This window comes from Petaurus breviceps, unplaced genomic scaffold (genome assembly GCF_028583685.1).
Source record: "Petaurus breviceps papuanus isolate PSGF00001 unplaced genomic scaffold, PetGlider_PUasm1.0 90625, whole genome shotgun sequence".
NCBI classification, from domain to species: domain Eukaryota; kingdom Metazoa; phylum Chordata; class Mammalia; order Diprotodontia; family Petauridae; genus Petaurus; species Petaurus breviceps.
Genome location: NW_027187289.1, coordinates 5148287 through 5169477, shown reverse-complemented (window position 1 = coordinate 5169477; position 21191 = coordinate 5148287). Strand labels below are relative to the sequence as shown.

At 36.6% G+C, this 21191-nt stretch overlaps 1 protein-coding gene across 1 annotated transcript in view; it reads left to right on the top strand.

Annotated features, from left to right (window-relative positions):
* NALCN (sodium leak channel, non-selective) overlaps nt 1–21191 on the top strand; it is a 558956-nt gene that overhangs the window by 367260 nt on the left and 170505 nt on the right. Inside the window, exon 15 of the mRNA XM_069064204.1 lies at nt 12064–12138. Coding sequence (XP_068920305.1) covers nt 12064–12138 — 75 coding nt within the window. The remainder of the gene's footprint in view (nt 1–12063; nt 12139–21191) is intronic.

Sequence of the window (21191 nt, the reverse complement as noted above, 5' to 3'; positions counted from 1 at the left end):
ATTTATAATGAATATTTAAATTACGTTATAATATTTATAATTATTCATATGCCATGCTTGCCTCTTCTAGGCTATATTGTAGAGGAATAAAATTCTGGATGCCCAACTAGTAAGCAATTCTTCCTCAGCAGTTGATAATTAATCTTGATACAAAGTATTGAAACTGATGGCAGTAAAGTAAGCTGGTGATGTTTTGTGATGTCCCATTTATAATTTTTACCTCCAAAGGAACTAATCTGAATATATAATAGTCTGTATTATATAATGTTGGGCTTTATTTTAATTATCTTAATCTCTGTTTTATAATCGTGTCTTTTAGTTTTAACATGTATTAAAGTTAAACCCTTTAGTAGATATTTATTTCTTTCCTGTGAACTATTTTAATAACCATGTTTAAGCAACAGCTAATTATAATTGTTATCCACTCTGGTCAGTTGTGCCATCTGACTGAGTGTGCTCCTGATTCAGTTTTTACAGGGCCAGGCATGTGCCAAATGGCAAAACATGTTTTCCTATAGCTTGTACTGGAACAAAAAGCAGCATGCCATCTCATTGTCCCCTGGAGGACACTAATTTGTCAGCCTAGAATGAAAATTAAACTCAGGATGCAAAGTGAATACATATTCCATAAGCATTATTTAGTACCCCTTTAGGACCACCCTTTTATCTGATGGTTTATTTGTTCTCTGTTTCTATCTTCTCACATTGTCCTTTGACTAATAAACATACCCTCCTTCCAAACCCAGCTCTGGCTATGACTGGTGAAGAAGGAATGTATATTACTTTTACCACAAGAAGGAAACACTAGGTTTGTGTGTAGTTTCCCTTATAGTGGTTTCAAAGAATGAGTTTGATATGGGAATGCTTAAAGATGAAAATTTAACAGGCATTAAAAATAGTCTTAATTTCCTTTTAAGTACATGTACCAAAGAAATGAATGATGTCCTAACAGTTTATATAGTATTCATATACAAAAAATCTATATTCATTAGCCAAAATGAAGCATAGCCCAGTGTGAATTAACTAACGATTTTTCAAAAGTTATTTGACAGTGTATCCTCATTGAAAATATCCTAATTTATATTGTTATTATTAAATTCCATTTTTTGTCAACCTATTAAAAAATGGAAATTGTTTCCAGCCACAGGCTGCAAGATAGCATAGGGTGGAACATGATTGTAAGTGGCAAAACAAAACAAAACCGATTATAGTCTGCTGGTCAGACTCCTGCTGAGTTTCAGGAGAAAGCTTCAAATTAAACAAAAGTAACACTTATTAATAAAGTTCACACTAGAGGAAGGAAATAAGATTAAAGGTGACATTTCAGCTAAAGGGCCATCTTTAGGCTATATGGAGAGATGAGCATGGGTGGAAGCACAGAGTAGATGGAAGCTATTTAAAAACAAAGGAAAATAGAAAATGAAAATTGAAAGAGAAAAGGAGAGGGCATGACTGAATGGTGAGTTAGAATGTAAAGTAGGTCATGCTGCTAGGGAAACAACCCAGAGGAGGGCCAAGAATTGAAAAAGGCACTTCAAAAGCAATGAAGCAAAACAGAAAAATAAATGACAACTTTCAGCTACTTGCACAGTGAGTTGGACTGAGCCTAGAAGTGATATTCTATGTAGCTAGAAATGCCTGTTGAATGAAGGGAAAGGAAGAGAGGGAGGGAAGGAGATCACAACAGAATCTAGTGTCTAGCATGATAGATCTTAGAATTGGAAGAGACCTGAAACAAACAAACAAAACAGCCTAAGAACCCTTAATCTATTCCAATTCCCACTTTTTACAGATGAGGAAAGTCAAGCTCAGAGAGATTTAAGTGACTTGTTCAGGTCACAGAGGTTATATATGTCAGAGATACTATTTGAATCTACATTTCCGTTCCCAGTACTACACTTGTTCCCTTGCCCCTTGAGGCTTACTGATGATAACTTACAAGTATATGGGACTCTAAGGTTTGCAAAGCACTTTTCTCACAAGGAATCCCTGTGAAGAAAGATTTATCCTTGTTTTACCCAAGAAGTTCAGAGAAATGAAATCAAATTTTCCCTTGGTTACATAGTAAGGAAGTATCAGAGCTAAGACCTTTTCTGATCCTAATCTCAAAGTCTTTGCCACTGTTCTTAATTCTGCTTCTGTCCAATTAAACCATTAGCGATGAATTCGCTATGAGGAAGTAAGAAATAACAAGCAAGTCTTCCTTTTTGTTAGATGTGTACCTGAAACGAATAAGGAAAAATGATCATAGTAACTGCCTTTTAGATGTAAAATGGCTCAGTAAATAGAGAGATGATCTTTGAGTCAGGAACACATGGATTCAGGTTCCATTTCAGATACTTACTAGCTGGGTGGCCCTAGTCAAATACTTTCCCCTCTCTGGGACTCAGTTTCCCCAACTGTAAAATGAAATGGTTAGACTGAATGGTCTGTAAGACCCTTTAAATATCTAAATCTATGATCTTTCTGTGGCATTGTGGATGTGTGGCGTGGACAATTGATTTAACCTTTTGGTGCCCTAAACATTAATCTAAGACTATCACTTTATATACAGCAGTTGCCATTTTGAATGACAAGGGTTTCCTCACCACAATTTCCCTACACCAATTAAATTTCAGGTTTTCACAGAACAAAACATTACTCTACAAAACAAAGCAGGAAACCATGACATTTATGTAATGCATTAAAATTCACAAAATACTTGATATGTATTCTCTCATTTGACCTTCATAACAAACCTGTGGGTTAGGTACTTCATCTTAGATGACTCTATGAGCTCATTGATTGAAGTATTCTTTCCAACAATGAAGATCTCCTACCATCAATGACCTTGAATTCTTGTCCTGGCCCTCTTGTAAATAGTCCAAAGGGAGTCTACCCTGTATCCTGGGGGCCTCTTGATTTCTTGATATTACCTGGACACCAATGAAGTATAAGACCTTTCTGGTGTCTAATGGTTACTTCTTACTCTCCCCATATTATTTCTAGTCATGTATCACTAAAGATGTGTGTATTGTGTGTGTGTGTGTATACAGCATAGTTATTCGTATCCTCATTTTACTGATGAGAAAACTTAGGATCATGCAAGCTAGGTGATTTTTTCATTGTTATGAGAGGAAGGATTCAGTCGCACATTTTCTTATCTTCAAGATCTATCTTTTTAGATCTTGCTGTCTTTTTTCCATGACATGTCATCTTGCCTCTCATTTACTACATCATGTGGATATTAGGGCATTAAAAGATTGAAAGTTCATAATGGGATAGGGATAGCAAGTGAAAACCTCATTGGGATTGCAGGTATAGCAACCAAGTAAAATGGATTTGTTATTCAGTTGTTTTTCAGTCATGTCCCACTCTTCATGACTCCATTTGTGAGAATTCCCTTGGCAAAGATACTTTAGTGATTTGCCATTTCCTTTCTCAGATTATTTTACTGATGAGAAACTAAGGCAAACAGGGTTAAGTGACTTACCCTGGGTGACACAGTTCATAAGTATCTCAGGTCAGATTGGAACTCAAAAAGATGACTCTTCCTAACTCCAGACCTGGTGCTCCATCCAATGTATGTCCTAACTTCCCCAAAATGAGTTTAAAACACACATTATTAACTCTAAATTAAATAAACTTTTATAGTACAACATCAAATTCACAGTAAAACTGCATCATTAGCTATGATTATTAACTGTAAATCTTTCTCACGGGCTTATAGGATTTTGAAACAAAAAGGACAAGATCACCTAACCAATTTTTCATATTTATGTATATGTGAATAGACAATGTATGTAGTGTCAGTATTGTATAACAGGGCGACCCCTTTCACTTTTGGCAGCATTCACAGGTGTTGCAAGGCCTGAGAGCTTGCACAGTGCAAAGTGCACATGTTTTGTGTTCAGAGCCAAGGCTACAGTGAAGTTGCTCAATGCAGCACAGGCAAGCACTGCCAGAAACACCTTGGATTCATTACACATTTGATCTTAATTAATTTTTGGTCATTGCAGGTTCAGAAACCTTTTACTGTTGCCAAATTATTCCCAACCCTATATGGGGTGGTGACCAACAGTTTACAAAGAGCTGTAGTACATCATCTTATTACTTCCAGTCTTTCTTGATACCCGCAAGGAAGATTTCTTTTTTTATAGGCATTTTAATTAATTTATTTATTTATTTTTCGTTTTCAACTTTCATTTCCACAAGATTTTCAGTTATGATTTTTTCCTCCCCTTCTTTCCCTATCCCTCAACCCAAAATAGCAAGCATACTGAATACACGTTCCCCCTATCTTTTCTCTCTTATATCCTCCCCCATCACCTCCCTAACTTTCTAGTAGGGCAAGATGGGTTTCTATACCCCAGTGCCTATATATCTTATTTCCCAGTGGCATGTTAAAAAAAACAATTTTTAAACATTTGTTTTTAAAAAGTTGAGTTCCAGATTTATTCCCTTCTTCCCTCCATGACTACCCCCACTGGGAAGATAAGCAATTCAATATAGGCAGTACATGTGAAGTTACCCAAATCATTTCCATAGTAGTTGTATTGTGAAAGACTAACTATATTTCCCTCTATCCTATCCCTTCCCTCACTAATTCTATTTTCTTCTTTGGCCCTATCCCTTTTCAAAAATGTTGGCTTCTAACTACCCTCTTGTATCAGCAATGCCATATTCACAATGCCTATAGAGATTACAAATATGGTGATACAATTATCCATTACAAAATACGTCATGTTTGCCATATGAGGAAATAAACTAGAAAATTTATTAAGATACCAAAAGACTGAGTCCCAAAACCAGAAAGTGAAAGCCATCAGAGTAGTTATGACATTGGCACAGGTAGATAAAGTAGAAAACACCCACATTCTCAAGCCTTTAAAACAGAACAGGCTACCTCAGGCAAAGGTCCTCCTCTCCCCACTCACAGCAACCACCCAGCGTCCTGGAAGCGCGCTCCCAGCAGCTCCGTCCCCTGGCAGTCCTCAGCAGGAGTCCTTAGCAGAAAGTCCTTAGCAGTCCTAACTCAAAAAGGGCTTCGCGCTGCCACTGCCTCTGCTGCTGCCGCCGTCACCACCACCGCCAGCCAACGCAGGAACGCTAGCTTGGCTTCCGCTTCCTCTTGCTCCGCCCCTTCCTGCTACATCAGCAAGTCCAACAGGGCATGGAAGATCTTTAAATCCCATAACCCTTACACCTCTCCTCCAATCTTCCCTCCCTTCTCTCATCCCCTCTCTTATCCCCTACCCCCCTATTTTCCTGTAGGGTAAGATAGCCACTTGAGTGTGTATGTTAATCCCTCCTTAGGCCAAATTCAATGAGAATCATGTTGTCTCATTCCCCTTCACCTTTCTGCTCTTCCCCTCCTTTGTAAGTTTTCTTTTGCCTCTTTTATATGAGATAATTTACCCTAATCTTTCTCTTCCTTTCTCCTTGTTCCAATGAATTCCTCTCACCTCTTAATTTTATTTTGAGATGTCATCCCCTCATATTCAACTCATCCTGTGCCCTCTATCTATGTATACATGAACATACATATGCCCATAATCACATACATATTTATATACACGTAACCCTCATACATATATATGTATACATGTATATGTATATGTATACATATATGCATATATATTGCCTTCAAATATCCTCCTACTGAGAAGTCTTATGAGTTACAATTATCATTTTTCCATTTAGAAATGTAAGTAGTTCAATTTTAATAAGTTCCTTATGATTTCTTTTTCCCATTTACCTTCTAATGCTTCTCTTGCTTCTTGTATTTGAAAGGGGAATTTTCTGTTCAGCTATGTTTTATTCATCAAGAATGCTTTAAAAGAGGTGGCCAGGTAGCACAGTGAGTAAGAGCACTGGCTCCAGTGTTGAGAAGACCTGGAGATCGAATCCCGGGCTCAGACACAGCACCCACTCAGAAACACCTGGCCGTGTAACCTTGAGCAAGTTACTTAACCCCAATTGCTTAGGGGCGGCCAGGTGGCTCAGCGAGTAAGAGCACTGGCTCCAGTGTCGGGATGACCTGGATCAAATCCGGGCTCAGATAGCAGCACCACACCCACAAATAACTGGCCATGTAACCTTGAGCAAGTTACTTAACCCCGATTGCTTTAAAAATAAATAAATTAAAATAAATTTAAAAAAAGAATGCTTTAAAATCCTCTTTTTCATTGAATGACCATATTTTTCCCTGTAGCATTATATTCAGTTTTTCTGGGTAGGTGATTCTTGGTTTTCGTCCTAGCTCCTTTGACTTCCTGAATATCATATTCCAAACCCTTTGATACCTTAATGTAGAAGCTGCTAGATCTTGTGTCCTGATTGTGTTTCCACAATACTCAAATTGTTTCTTCCTGACTGCTTGCAGTATTTTCTCCTTGACCTGGGAACTCTGGAATTTGGATATAATGTTCCTAGGGCTTTTCTTTTAAGGATCCTTTTCAAGAGGTGATCAGTGAATTCTTTCCATTTCTATTTTGCCTTCTGGTTCTAGAATATCAGGGCAATTTTGCTTAATAATTTCTTGAAATATGGTGTCTAGGCTTTTTTTTGGATTGTGACTTTCAGGTAATGCAATAATTTTTAAATTATCTGTCCTGTATCTATTTTACAGGTCAGTGGTTTTTTCCAATGAGATATTTTATCTTGCCTTCCATTTTTTCATTTGTTTGGATCTGTTTATAGTCTCTTGATTTCTCATAAAGTCATTAGCTTACAATAGCTCCAATCTAATTTTGAAGGAGTTATTCTCTTCAGTGAGTTTTTAAAATTCCTTTTCCATCTGGTAAATTCAGCTTTTTAAGGCATTCTTCTCCTCAATGGCTTTTTGGGCCTCTTTTGCCATTTGAGTTAATCTATTTTTTAAGGTGTTATTTTCCTCAGTGTATTTTTGGATCTCCTTTAGCAGGCTGTTGACTCACTTTTCCTGATTTTCTTTCATTATTCTCATTTCTCTTCCCAATTTTTCCTCCACTTCTCTTACTTGATTTTCAAAATCCTTTTTGAGCTCCTCCATGGCCTGTAACCAATTCATGTTTTTCTTGGAGGCTTTTGATGCAGGAGTTCTGTCTTCACTGTCTTCCTCCTGCTCCATGCCTTAATCCTTTTTTGTCCCCCAAAAAGAATTCTATGGTCTGTTTGTGTTTCAGTTGCTTGCTTATATTGCCAGCCAATTACTTGACTTTTGGGCTCTTTTCCATGGTAGAACTCTGCTTTCAGAATGGAGAGAACTATTTCCCAAATCGCTGAGGTTTTCACAGCTGCTGGAGCTATTAGGAGGTTGCCATCTCTACAGTCCCCACAAGCTCTGGCTCACTGGTCACACACCCCAGGACCACCACCCAAAACTGCGATCCAGATCCAAGCAGGTTAAAGCAAGAGTGATTACCCTCTGAATGGACATTTGGTCCCCCTACTATCTGCAGGCCAGGAGCTCTGAAAGCAGCCATGCCATGGTAGCTACACAGCCACCACACCTCTAACTGCCTCTCACCCCAGGGTCAGGGGCCAGACCAGGATCTTCAGTGGCCCTCCACTCCCTTCCAACAGAGTTCTGCACTGACCTTTTACTTTTTCCTTGGTTTTATGGGTTGAGAAGTCTGAAAACTGCCACAGCTGCTCATGATTTACACTCCTGAAGTCTGCTCCAGGCCCACTGCTGGTTCAGGGCTGCCCTGGGGCTGGAACCAAGAGGTTGGCTCCCAGCTTGGTGAGATAGACCCTTCCTGTCTGCCTGCTGGGCTTCCTTCAGTGTGAGATTTGTTTCTCTCTGTCATTTTGTGGGTTATTTAGCTCTAAAGTTTGTTTAGAGTCATTTTTACATGGAAGTGATTGGAGCAAGAGCCCACCCCAAATTTGTGCTTCTACTCTGCCATCTTGGCTCCATCCCCAAAAGGTAGATTTCACTAAGACAGAATCAGAGCCATATGATCTGAACTTTCCCCTTCAATTTGAAATGCCTTCCTAGGCTAAGATTTTCAAAGTTTCCAACAACTTGTGCAAAAGCATGAAGGGGAGAGAAGATATTTGGGGGCTAGGGAAAGAACTAAGAAATGTATACAGTGTTCTAAATTATTATTAAGAATTTTCCTGTGTAGAAGGAACATCCATTTCTAAAGTAGCAGTGGCTATTACAATGTGCCAGAAGGTAATAATGTAGATTCCAAAATAAAAATTGTTATAAGCATAAAGGAGGGCAGGGTGACCGGATAATTTAGAGCTGGCAAATCATAACGGGTAAATTGTTTCATCTTAGTGATGATTCAATGTGAACTTCTCAAAAATTGGTATGACATAAAACTTTTAAAAGTTCTCTACTATATTAATGTACTGCTTGGTACATATCCTTCACCTGCATTTAGTAGCTAAAGAACTATTTTTGGCATAGTATATGTGGTCTTCTTGAAAGAGCATCTTGAATAATAATACATGACAATTAAATATTTATAGGTCACTTTCTATTTAGCTTAGATTGTTGATATGCATTATTACTTCTTTTTTTTTTCAATAAAGTTGTGATTTGTATTAAGAGCATCCAGCCATTTCTGAACTATTGGTTCTTTCATCCATTCCCTATGTATTAGGAAAGGCAGTGTAGTATAGTAGAAACTTTAAGATGGAATAAAATAAATTTAAGTTCTAGAATAGCTGCAACTAGGGTGGAGTCTGAGAGTGTTTGCTTCAAGATGCTAAATTCAGAGGTTAATGAATTTAGAGGATGCTGCAAACATTTTCAGTCCTTTAGGAGGAACATAGAAACAACATAGCTTACCAGCTAATTAGAAAGAATAGTGAGAAAAGGACTCTATTAGACGGCATTTTATCTCTTCTCTCCCTGTTCTAGCTCATCCCTTCCAACCTTACAAGAGCCCCACCAATAGAAGCATTATGTTTCTATCCTGGAGTTTTTGTCTATTCCTTTTCTATTCATTTCATCAGGCTTTCTCTGCTGCTTTTTTTCTTTTCTTTTAATCTTATGTAATGTTTTATTTTTCCCAATTACATGTAAAAACAATTTTAACATTCTTTTTTTTTTCAAATTTTGAGTTCCAAATTCTCTCCCTACCTTGCTGTAATGTAATGCCAAGGAAAGGTAACTTCCCAAGGTTCAGAATACCAGCATAGGTGCTCTCCATTTTATTCAGTGACAAAGTAAGAACAGAGAAGGGCAAAACATGACATAATTCCAAATACAGCATTTACTAAGGGTGATTAAATAATCTCCAAGTACTACCCCACCCCAGGACCTTACATTCATCCAATCAATTACAAAGTCCCAGTTCTAAATACTACTCCACCCTTAGGCTGTACCTTCATTTAGTCCACCACAAAGCCCCTCTTCTCAAATGGAGATTAGTTTCCAAACATAAGTAAAGTACATTCATTTGCTCAACCATAGAACACAAAAAGGTCAAAAGTTCCCCACCCCTGGATCACAATTGAATCTACCCCAGAGTTACATCAAGTTTAAGCACAGCACTTAATACCCAAATGGAGGTCTTTTCTTCATCTTGACACGAGGCAAGTTCTCAGCAATCTTAGTTCCTGGGGAGACAAGGCTTAGCAAGGCCACAAGATACATTGCCAGTCTCTTCATTAATTCATCCTCTGTCTGCAGAACAGTCCTAGAACCCCTGAAAACATTAGCAAAACCCTCTCCCAGGATTTCTGTAAACATACAACAAGAAAATCCTTCTTCAGGGCTTCTGAACCAACAGAAAGGTTCCCAGACCCCTGCAACAACAGCACTGCCCTTCACCAGTGGACAGTATTCACTCTCTGTCTGCAGGACAGTCTCAGTAGCTCTGAACCAACAGAAAGGTTCCCAGACCCCTGCAACAACAGCACTGTCCTTCACTAGTGGACAGTATTCACTCTCTGTCTGCAGGACAGTCTCAGGATCTCTTAGCCAGCAGCCAGGTTATAGGACTTCTTCAACAACAGGACTGTCTTTCACCAGTGGACAAATCTGGCAAAACAACATCAAAACAGACAGACAAAGTACCAGCAAAACAGCCGTGTCTCCTCAGTCCTTGGCAGCTCCGGGGACAGGTCTCAAAAGTCCAGGGCAATTCAAAGTGGCCTTCAGCAATCCTGCCTCTCTCTTGTCTCTCTAAAATCTACATCACCAGCTCCTCCCAGTTCAGGACTCTCTTTTCACATCAACAAGTCCATCCCACAGGTGGGATTAACAAGCTCTGGGTTTTAACACAATCAATTTGAAAACCAAGCCAATACAGGGGAATCTTTATATTCCATTACTATCACACTTGCTTCCCCCGCAACTGAAAAGACAAGAAATCTGACATCGATTATACATGAGTAGTCATACAAAACATGTTTCCTTGTATGTCATGCTGTGAAAGAAAACAGACAAAAAACCCAAGCAAAATAAAGAAAAAGTATCTTTGGGGTGAGTAGGTGGCACAGTGAATAGAGCACCGGCCCTGGACTCAGGAGGACCTGAGTTCAAATCTGACCTAAGACACCTAACACAAAAACTACCCGTATGACCTTGGGCAAGTCACTTAACCCCAATTGCCCTCCAAAAAGTGAGAAAAAAAGCACATTTGATCTGCATTCAGGCTCTACCATTTCTTTCTCTGGAGACAAATAGCACCTTTTAGCATAATGGACAGCACTTTTAACCATAAGTCCTACAGAATTGTCTTGAATCATTGTATTGCTGAGAATACCTAAGTTACTGATAGTAGATCATCATACAATGTTGATATTACTGTGTACAGTGTTCTCCTGGTTCTGTTCATTTCACTTTATATCAGTTCATGTAAGTTTTTCCATGGTTTTCTAAGAGCATCCTGCTCATCATTTCTTAAAGCACAATAGTATTCCATCACAATTATATAGAACTGCTTGTTCAGTCATTCCCAAATTGATGTATATCCCCTCAATTTCCAATTTTTGTCACCACTAAAAGAACTGCTATAAATATTTTTGTTCACATGGATCCTTTTTCTTTTTGTTTTTTATCTCTTTGGGACATAGACCTAATAGTGGTGTTTCTTGGTCAAAGGGTATTCATGGTTTTCATTGTCCTTTAGGCATAGTTCCTAATGGCTCTCCAGCACGGTTGAATCAGTATACAACTTCACCAATATTACATTAGTGTTTTAATTTTCCCACATCTCCTCCAAAATTTGTCATTTTGCTTTTCTGTCATATATATTAGCCAATCTGGCATGTATGAGGTAGCAGCTCAGTTGTTTTTATTTGCATTTCTCTGATCAATAGTGATTTAGAGAATTTTCATATGACTACAGATAGCTTTGATTACTTTGTCTGAAAACTGCCTGTTCACATCCTTTGACCATTTATCCATTGAGTAATTACTCTTATTTCTTTAAATTTGATTCCATTTTCTATATATTTGAGAAATTAAGTTTTTACCAGAGAAATTCATTGCAAAAAGTTTTTTTTTCACAGCAATGATCAGCAACTACACATTTCTCTCCATCCTATTTCCCACCTGTTTTCCTGTTCTCTCTCTTCTTTTACCCTGTCCATTCTCAAAAGGTGTTTTGCTTCTGACTTTTACCTCCCCAAAATTGCCCTCCTTCCATCAACTCACCTCTTCTCTTATCCCCTTCCCTTCCTACTTTCCTGTATAATAAGAGAGATTTCTATACCGAACTGAGGGTGTATATTATTCCCTCTTTGAAACAATTCCAATGAGAGTAAGTTTTTTTTGTGCTCCCCTCCCCATTTCCCCCATTTTATAACATACCATTCTACCTCTCCTTTTCCCCTTCTCCCAATATATTCTTCTTTCTCATCCCTTAATTTTTTTTTATGTTCATGTTTTCTATGTATAATCCTTCTAACTGCCCTAGTAATGAGAAAGTTTTTAGGAGGTATAGATATAATATTCCCATGCAGGAATATGAACAATTTAACCTTACCAAATCCCTTATGTTTTTTCTTTCCTGTTGACCTTTTTATGCTTCTTTTGCATCTTTTATTGGAAAGTCAAGTAACATGTTTACATATATGTCTGAGCCTTATACTATGTTTGGCTTTTTTTTTAACTTTTGCCTTATCATTTTGCAGATTCTCCTGAGTTTGTTTGTTGCTGTTATTTTGGACAACCTTGAGCTTGATGAAGATCTAAAAAAACTTAAACAGGTAAGCAATATTTCTGGATTATCTGATTATTTTTATTAATATTTCCATCTTCAAGAAAATAAGTGTTTCATGATTCATACATATATATCATCACCGAGGATTTAAATCTTAAAAGAGCTATATTTTTGAACTGCTGAATAGTGTAAGAAACTAAAAGTACTGTCCAACACAGTGAGATCCAACCCAATCTCCTACTCAATTATGGCACCAGTTCATCATTCATTTGCAGTACCAGTCCAAAAAAGAAATGAAGGGTAGTAAGAGATGAGGTTGGGATACCTCTCTCTCTGTATCCATACAGTCTAGTGAATATATATTTTTCATCTCCTTTGTGTTTACATTGTGAGTGGTTAGACTTCTTTTACTGTATGTATATCAGGAAGTATACTTGGTATGCTGGTATTCGTGATGAAGACTATTTGGAGTATGTTAAGTGCAAGACATCTATCACAATGGTGAATGTGAATGTATTCTTAAGATCTTTCTTTTGGACTGTTAGCTAAGAAAAATTAGAAAAATTGCATTATTCCTATTTTTGATAACAGAAAGATAGAATAGAAGTACTGACTCATTTACAATTTTCCATTATATGGAAAACATTGAAGAGTAGGTAAATCAGCCCCAATTTTATAGTATGTCTATTATACTAGCTCTTTCCTTCGAGAAATCTCACTCATGAATCTGTTCAGCACTCTTGATCACTTTCAAAATTCACCTTTTTTAATTCTTTAATTAATATTCATCTTCAAGTTTGTAGACTAGTTGACCAAATTAAATTTTGTACATTGATTAAACGTTGGCTTATACTTTGTTATACTTCAGAGTAGTAAATGTCATATGGTTCTAATTATCAAGGGAAATTATGTTTTCAAAAAATGTTTTAGGTTCTTTTTAATTAAGCAATGCAACAAGTATATATGTGTGTATGTAAGAAAAGTGTAGGCTGGCCTTATATATCATTATATATATATATATATATATAATATATATTATATATACCTGCTAATATAGTTATTTGAAAACCTGGAGAGCTGAAAAAGGGTTTCTTACTTTTCAACCTGGAGTACAGGGTGGGGAGAAAAAACAATTTAAAAAATTTCCATGGGTTACACTTTGAAGTGAGACCTGATTTGACTAATGTTTGTCCTAAATGCCAATGTCTTCCCCATTCATTTGCATTGGATAATAAGTATTAGTTCATAACCCTTAACTCTTTGTGATAAGATATTGTATCTGTAATTTATACAAGTGCCTACACAATTATCTGGTGATAACAAGAAAAAGAATTCTCTAAAATGCCTACTCTACCCTACTACGTCACATATTTATGACTGCCAGGGTCAGTGGTATACAATGGAGAAGGCATTCATGGGTTAAATTACAAAAAAAAAATAGTTTCTGGGCACATTGAACTCTTCAACCTGTTGATATAAGGACCAAGTGCAAAATTTAACATACCATCTCTTAGCTTGGCATTCTGGTCTCCAATAGAGCATCTATTTTTGATATCTTAAGCCTATTCTCTTGGCATCCTAAGCCTTTATTTGGTCATCTGTTCTGCTCATATAATCCTGTACTGGTATGCACTAAGAGGAAAATGTTTGGTGTGAAGAGAAATGTTTCTTTATCTATTCCAAAGATGGTAATAAGGCATGTCCTGGGCTTGAGGCATGCTGAGCAAAATATGAAGGGTTATAGAAGTGATTGAAGAATATAGTATGTTTTCCTCCAATAATTCTCAAATAGTGACAACAGCAATGAAAAACGTCGTCAGAGCAGCAGCAGCCCAGAACATCTTCAGGACCATTGAAGTAAATATATTATAAAGTCTCTACAACTTTGCTATAATGTACTGACAGTTTGTCTATTGGAATTTGGCCATAACTTAATGTAAATATATTCAAACAGGGACTTATTCTTGTCTAAACCAGAACCAGGCTAAGTTTTCCAAATCCAATTATAGAATATATTTTTAAATTATGTATTTTCCTATTTACCATGTTCTGAACTGTGTTAAGCTACATAGATTTTAAATAACCTGTGGGGGGTGAGAATCTAATTAGAATGTGCATTTGTGCTGTAGATACAATAAAAGCAATTTCAAGTTCCAACTTTAATAGAGTTTTCCAGGTTTCACTGGCTCTCAATGATGCTTTAACATTTGTAAGCCTCAGGTTGTGTTAGGAAGCAGGAAAACAAATCAACACAATAGTTTGGACTTCAAGTTTATCTGTTGAAAGTAACTTTAGAATTACTCTAGTGTTGAGTCTTTCTTCAGCGTTTCAGTTTGATATAATTTAATAGCAGACACAGCACCCAGCCTGGGACCTGACATGTACCAGATGCTCAGAAAATTTTTGTTGAATGAAAGGTAAATTAGTATGTCCCCTAAAATTGAAAGATCAACAGTCAGAGAATTCAAGACTTTAGATGATAATGAGATTTGCTTCCTGGACCATAAAATTGTAATGTACTGTGTGCTTTATTACTTTGAGAATAACTCATCTGTTACATCTCATGAATAAATTGGTTAACTTTTTAGTAGCCCTTGATGATGCTTTGTGTTTAACAGAATGGGGAGCAACCGTGCAAGCAACCATGTACTCTTACCCACAGTGTCAAGGATACATACAACCATTTGATCATTGATAAAAGCACAATCAGAAATAATGCAACAACAACAACAAAAAAGTGTTTTTGCTTTTCCTTTGTGTCTCCAGTGCTTAGCCCAGTCCTTGGCATAGTTTTCCTCATAATGCTTACTGATTACAAGCTTGCTGCTTGCTAATTCATATTATTTTTTGTTTAATAATTGAGCTGAAATTATGTGTCTACTCAGATGTCTGGGCAATTTGTATTTCCTACATCTAGACTCTCAGTTATTATCTTTAAAAGAGCTATGGACCTATATACACTATTATAATGAAAAATTTACCTGGTCCTCTTTTTTACCAGTCTTGTTGCTAGTTGCTAATGATTTTGACCTTTGTTGTATGACTTATTTAAGGATTTCAATGCTAAGACTTATTAACACATCGGAAAAGGGAGAAACTTTGAAGGGTCACTTTTTTGTTCATTTGTGACCTCTCAGAAATCCTTCATAAAGTTGTACTCAATTATACAGTTATTTTGCTATTTAAGGTACAATTCATTTAAGTCTTAAATGTGTACAATCTATGTCATTATTGAAATTCAGAAATAATTAGTTCAAGGAAAGTAGGAAAGGAAATGCTGATTTTAGCTACAGAAAAGAGTTATATTTATACAAGTCCTCCCAAAAATCTTAGTGTAGGTTTGAGCCATGAAAGCTTTAATATATTAATATAATAATATTTATGTAAAGCTTTATATTCATACAAAAATTTAATATCATCTTTATACTCTTTAATACCCATATACATATATGCATAGACACCCAAGTGCATATATGAATATATTTTAGATTAATATTTATGCTTGCTATTTAGTCAACAGTGTTTCAGTACTGATTGTCTTCCTCCCCATAACCCCCTGAGCAAAGGGACCACTTCTGGGTAAAACTAAACAAATTCCAGTACACTATAGTGTTAATTGTTGGCTTTTTTGTATATGTTTTTTAAAGCAATCAGGGTTAAGTAACTTGCTCAAGGTTACATGGCCAGTTATTTCTGGGTGTGGTGCTGAGTGTCTGAGCCCAGGATTTGATCCCCAGGTCATCCCGACACTGGAGTTGGTGCTCCTACTCGCTGTGCTACCTGGCCGCCCCTTTTGTATATGTTTTTGACGCACACTCATTTATAATTGTGCTTCCCTCATCATTATGCACACCGTAGCTGTTGCTTGAAGGGGCAAATTTTCCTAAACAAAGTGTCCAAAAGGAAAAAAAGACTTTGGGGATCGGCCAGGTAGCACAGAGAGTAAGAGCACTGGCCTCAGTGTCAGGATGATCTGGGAGATTGAATCCGGGCTCAGACACTTAGCATCCACCCAGAAACACCTGGCCGTGTAACCTTGAGCAAGTTACTTAACCCCAATTGCTTAGAGGTGGCCAGGTGGCTCAGCGAGTAAGAGCACCAGCTCCAGTGTCGGGATGACCTGGGGATCAAATCTGGGCTCAGATACTTAGCACCACGCCCAGAAATAACTGGCCATATAACCTTGAGCAAGTTACTTAACCTCAATTGCTTTAAAAAAAAAAAGACTTTGGAATGATTCAGTAGCTACCCAGCAAAAAGAAGAGCCAACAAAATCTTTACACTGATCTGATACAGTTTTCATACCTCCTATGAAACTAGATAGCTGAATTTATAGAAAACAAACCCTAGAGCTTATATTGAATGTAAAATATTCTAGAAGTTTTCAAACAGTTGGCTTTATTATAGTTGCTACACATGGTGTATGTTTTGTAGTTTCTTCTCTATATGGAGACCACTGATAAAATTATTTATCTGATATTTTCCAGTGTATATGAGTGAAAAAAAATTGGTTTGAATTTTTTCCAATGTGTCCCATACTCCTACTGATGTACTTGCATAAATTACTATGAATTGTCAGATGGCAGGATCAAAGATTCAGTATAAATGTCAGCAGATGCCATAGCAACACAACAGTATAACAAATTTGGCTATACTATGAGAAACCTTCAGTGTATTGAAATGGCCTAGGACCCAGTATAATTCCTACACTGAGGACAAAGATGTCCTCCAGCTGGGTGACCTGAGTCTGTGTTACCAAGATCCATCTTAGTCATGTACTAACATGACATGAAGGTGCCACCCAAGGTACTAGAGTTAGACGATTAGATGTGAGAATGTGGAAACTAACTGAAGCATTCAAGAAGTAACACTGCAAAGGAGGAAAAGATGCAGGAGAAAATAGAAGATAAATTTCAGTGGCTTTGGGGACAGCCCATTGAAAGATGCAAGAAGAGACTGTTCAGTGTGCTTAAATCCAGAGAGAGAAAAGACACATCTTCAAAGGTAAATGTCACAGGATGCTATGCCTAAACATTCTCAGAACTCAGAGCTTGGGTCTCTGTTTTCTGTTTCTTTGGTTACTCCCCCAAGCACATAATATGACATTCTGCATACTTGACAAGCTTGGTAAATGTTGCTGACTGGATAAGATGACAGTTTTTCATACTTAAGGATTAGAAAAAAGCAGACTGGCAAAAATGATCAGTGTGTACTTACTCTACAGTATAACTTTTATTCTACCTCTAAAGTATTCCTGGAAGAAGAATGTATAAGGGTATTGGCAAAAACCATCAAGAACCTAACTGTCCATTACCTACTTTGCAATATTGAAATGATTTCTTTTTGGAGGCACTTGGGTTAAGTGGCTTGTCTAGAGTCACACAGCTAGTTTTTGATGTCAGATTTGAACTCAGGTCTTCCTGGCTCCAGGGCTAGTGCTCTCTCCATTGTGCCACCTAGATGCCCCAGTGTTGAAATGAATTCTAATATTAGAATTCCACTATTACTACTGTTTTTATTATGTTTACACCTAGCATTTTTATTCTCTGATGTCTTGTTTTGCTGAAGTTACTTTGAATTCTTGAAGGCAAAGCCAGTGGAACACAAGCTCTGATAGGTCTTCACAAAGAGGCTCGGTTGTGGTTTGAGCTAATTTTGGAAAGACTAATGACGTTTTCATTCATGGTAATTCTTATAAACTTTACTAGGTTATAGAGCGGGCTACAGGCTTCATAGGTGAAAGGAACACCTTGATGAAATCATAAATCTCTGTACTACACAAGAATTATTTTATTTACAAAATACCTTTGTAATTATTATTTCTAGCTTATCCTACAAAATAAAAATTATAGCTATTATTAGAACCATTTCTATAGCAGGAAACTGAGGCAAAGCGTAGTTAAATGGTTTGTCTGGAAACTTACACACACACACACACACACACACATGCACGCGCGCGCGCACATGCATATGCACACATAACTGAAGGCAGACTTTGATGCTCAACTGTTGTCTTTTCCATGAACCAAAACCATTTTTGCTGTAGGTTCCATCCAAGAATCATCCATGAACCCACAGTTATGATTGCAAATTTAAAACATAGTCAAAAGGTCATACATTTACAGTTGGAAGAGTAATTAAAGGATATCTAATGTAGCCCTTCATTTTACAAATAAAGAAACCAAGACCCAGAATGGTAAAGTGAACTGTCTAGCACCATGCAAATATTAAGTTGAAGAACCACAATTCTAACTAAAACCCTCTGATTCCAAAAGAAGACTTCGTATCATACCACACCACACTGGGACACACAATTTATAATACTATGTTTCTCCCTGTCTCCAATATTGGTTCTTGGCTGTTTGCATAATTATTTCACCTAAAAAGAACCATGATAGCATGCATTTCCTTTCTCCATTGTTTTCTGAAATGATTTACTTAGCCTTTATGTTATGACTCTCCTTGCTGCCAGCATACAACTGAGGAATTTCTTTCTCATATGTTCCTTTATTCAGTGAGATTCATGACAGAACAAGGTAGCCACTAATATGATGTTTATTTCACCTGCCTTTCCTTTAGCATTCTTCAATATTGAAACCAAAATTTTCCTCAAAATGGCATAACATAAAGTTGAAGATGGCACAGCGGGTAGGATTCTAAACCTACAATTAAAAAGATTTGAGTTCAAATCCACATTCTTATTAGCTGTGTAACCCTCACCAAATCACTTAACCTCAGTCTGTCTCAGTTTCCTCATCTATAAAATAGTGATAATAATAGTACCTATATCTCAAGGGTTGCTGTGAGGATAAACTGATGTAATATTTGTAAAGCTTTGCAAATCTAAAAGTGCCATATAAATGCTAGTTTTAGCATTGTTATTGATGCTTTTATTGCTAATATAAAAAGGGTTTACTGTGTGTATTGACCTGGGGAAAATTAAAGTTTACCTTAGATATGGAATGGTACATATATTTTCAGGTGTTTGTAATGTAAAAACAAAATACATCAATAAAGCCTTAAGCAATTTATATATATATATATATATATATATATATATATATATATATATATATATATATATATTATACTTGAAGTGGCTTATAACCATTCATTGTTTCTGGATAAGTCATACAAACTTTCTAGCATCAAGAATTTTTTTTAATTAATCTTACTAGAAAACTATAACTGAAAAAGAATATGCATAAACCCTCTGGGGGGAAAAGAAGAGACAGAGAGAGAAAATAAATCAGTATCCAGGAATCTTATTTAAAAGCAACATACATGCCTTCTCTCTGTGATTTACCTACAATTAATCATAGATATAAACATGTCTATATATCTTTATATCTTGTATGGACATAATTATTTACATGGAATCTTTCCCTATTTGACTGTTAACTTAAGGCAGAAACTGTATTTTTGCTTTCTTTATATATCCACTACGACAAATAATGTCTGGGACATACTTAGTGCTTAATGAATGCTTTGTTTTATTTTTAATTCATTCATTCATTCATTCATTTGCTTTTAAATTACAACATTCTGTTCCACAATCCCTTGAGTTGCAAATTTTCTCCCCCTCTTTCTCCTCCTCCCTCCCCCCTCCATGGCAGCATGCAATCTGAGATTTGGCAGACCTAATGGGAAAAAAAAAGCTAACCTCAGATTTAGAAACATTACCAAATAATAAAAACTGTATTATGGGATGATATAGCTATCTAGGAGAAAGGGTGAATAGCATGGGTGGATCTATAAAATTTTGCAAACTGAATAGACTTTTTTTTATAGCCCTAGAAAATTTTTTTTTACCTAGCCTTGGATTCATATATACGGTTGTTGTTTTGGTTTTTTTAAACTATATAAACTCTATTAAGCCCTCAGAAAACTGTGGGGAAGCCTCAGGGAAAGAAAAATGAGAAAAGAAAATGGTAGATATGTGTTTATATTAAATTCAAAGCTATGACTTAAAAAAATTTTCTAGCTCTAATAAAAGTCTTATTCACATCCTAAACTAAATTTGATTATTTTTCATCTTTGAGGACTCTCCCCAGTGTGTGTGGCAGAGCTTGTCTGGCTGGGAAGGTCAGGGAAAGAGTTGTAGATGCTGTAAAGAAAATGTTAGTTTCTTCATAATATAGCCTCCAATTTTATTTCAAGAGTTGTTCTTACCCTTGAACTTCTACTCTTTCCCTCCTCTCTGTTCTTAGGCATAGGTTTGAATACAGGGTGTTCCTGGGCATATCCAAATGTCTAAAAATTATTAAAATCATCATTTTGCTTTTTCATTTCATATTTTTTAATTTTAAGGCATGGATTATTGTATTATTCATAAATGTTATGTACAAGATTAGTTTATATTTTTTTTAAATTTTAATAGAAATTTTAACAAATATTTACCTTGAAATAATTTTTTTAATCCTTTAAGTGTTCCTTATGTGCCAAACACTGCACTAAATACTTTACAAATATTTTACTTGATCAGCAAAAGAACCCTGAGAAGTGGGTACTATTATTGTCCCCATTTTACAATTAAGGAAATTGAGTCAGGAAGAGGTTAAGTGATTTGCCCAGGGTCACACAGGTAATAAGTGTCTCAGACCCAATTTGAAGTTCCCTGTGCATACACTAATGCATGTGTGCGCAAAATAGAGGAATAGATTTAAATTTGGAGGAATTTTTGAGGGTATTTACCCAACCACTTCTTTTTATGAATAGGAAACTTGAGTGACAGAAAGGTTAAGTGACTTGCCCAACATCTCCACTAGAGTTAGAATTTCAGTCCAGGCTCCTTTGCATCACACCATGATTTCCGTTCCTATAAATCTTATGCCAGTCTCTCTAACTTCTTGTAATTAACATTTACCTTACCTTGGGAAACAGGCAGCAAAAAGGTCAAATTAAGTGAGAAATTGGGAAAGGAAGGGACTGGGCTAAAGATCTGAGTTTAGATCCAACAAGATTGGGGTTAAGTTTTGATGTCCCTGGTTGCAACAAGTCAAGGGTCCAAAAGCCAATAGAACAGAGACAAGGGCATCCAAAGGGTCACTTCCTAGCAAGAGGGCAAAGACTTGGCAACAGGTAGACCTGGGGTGGGTG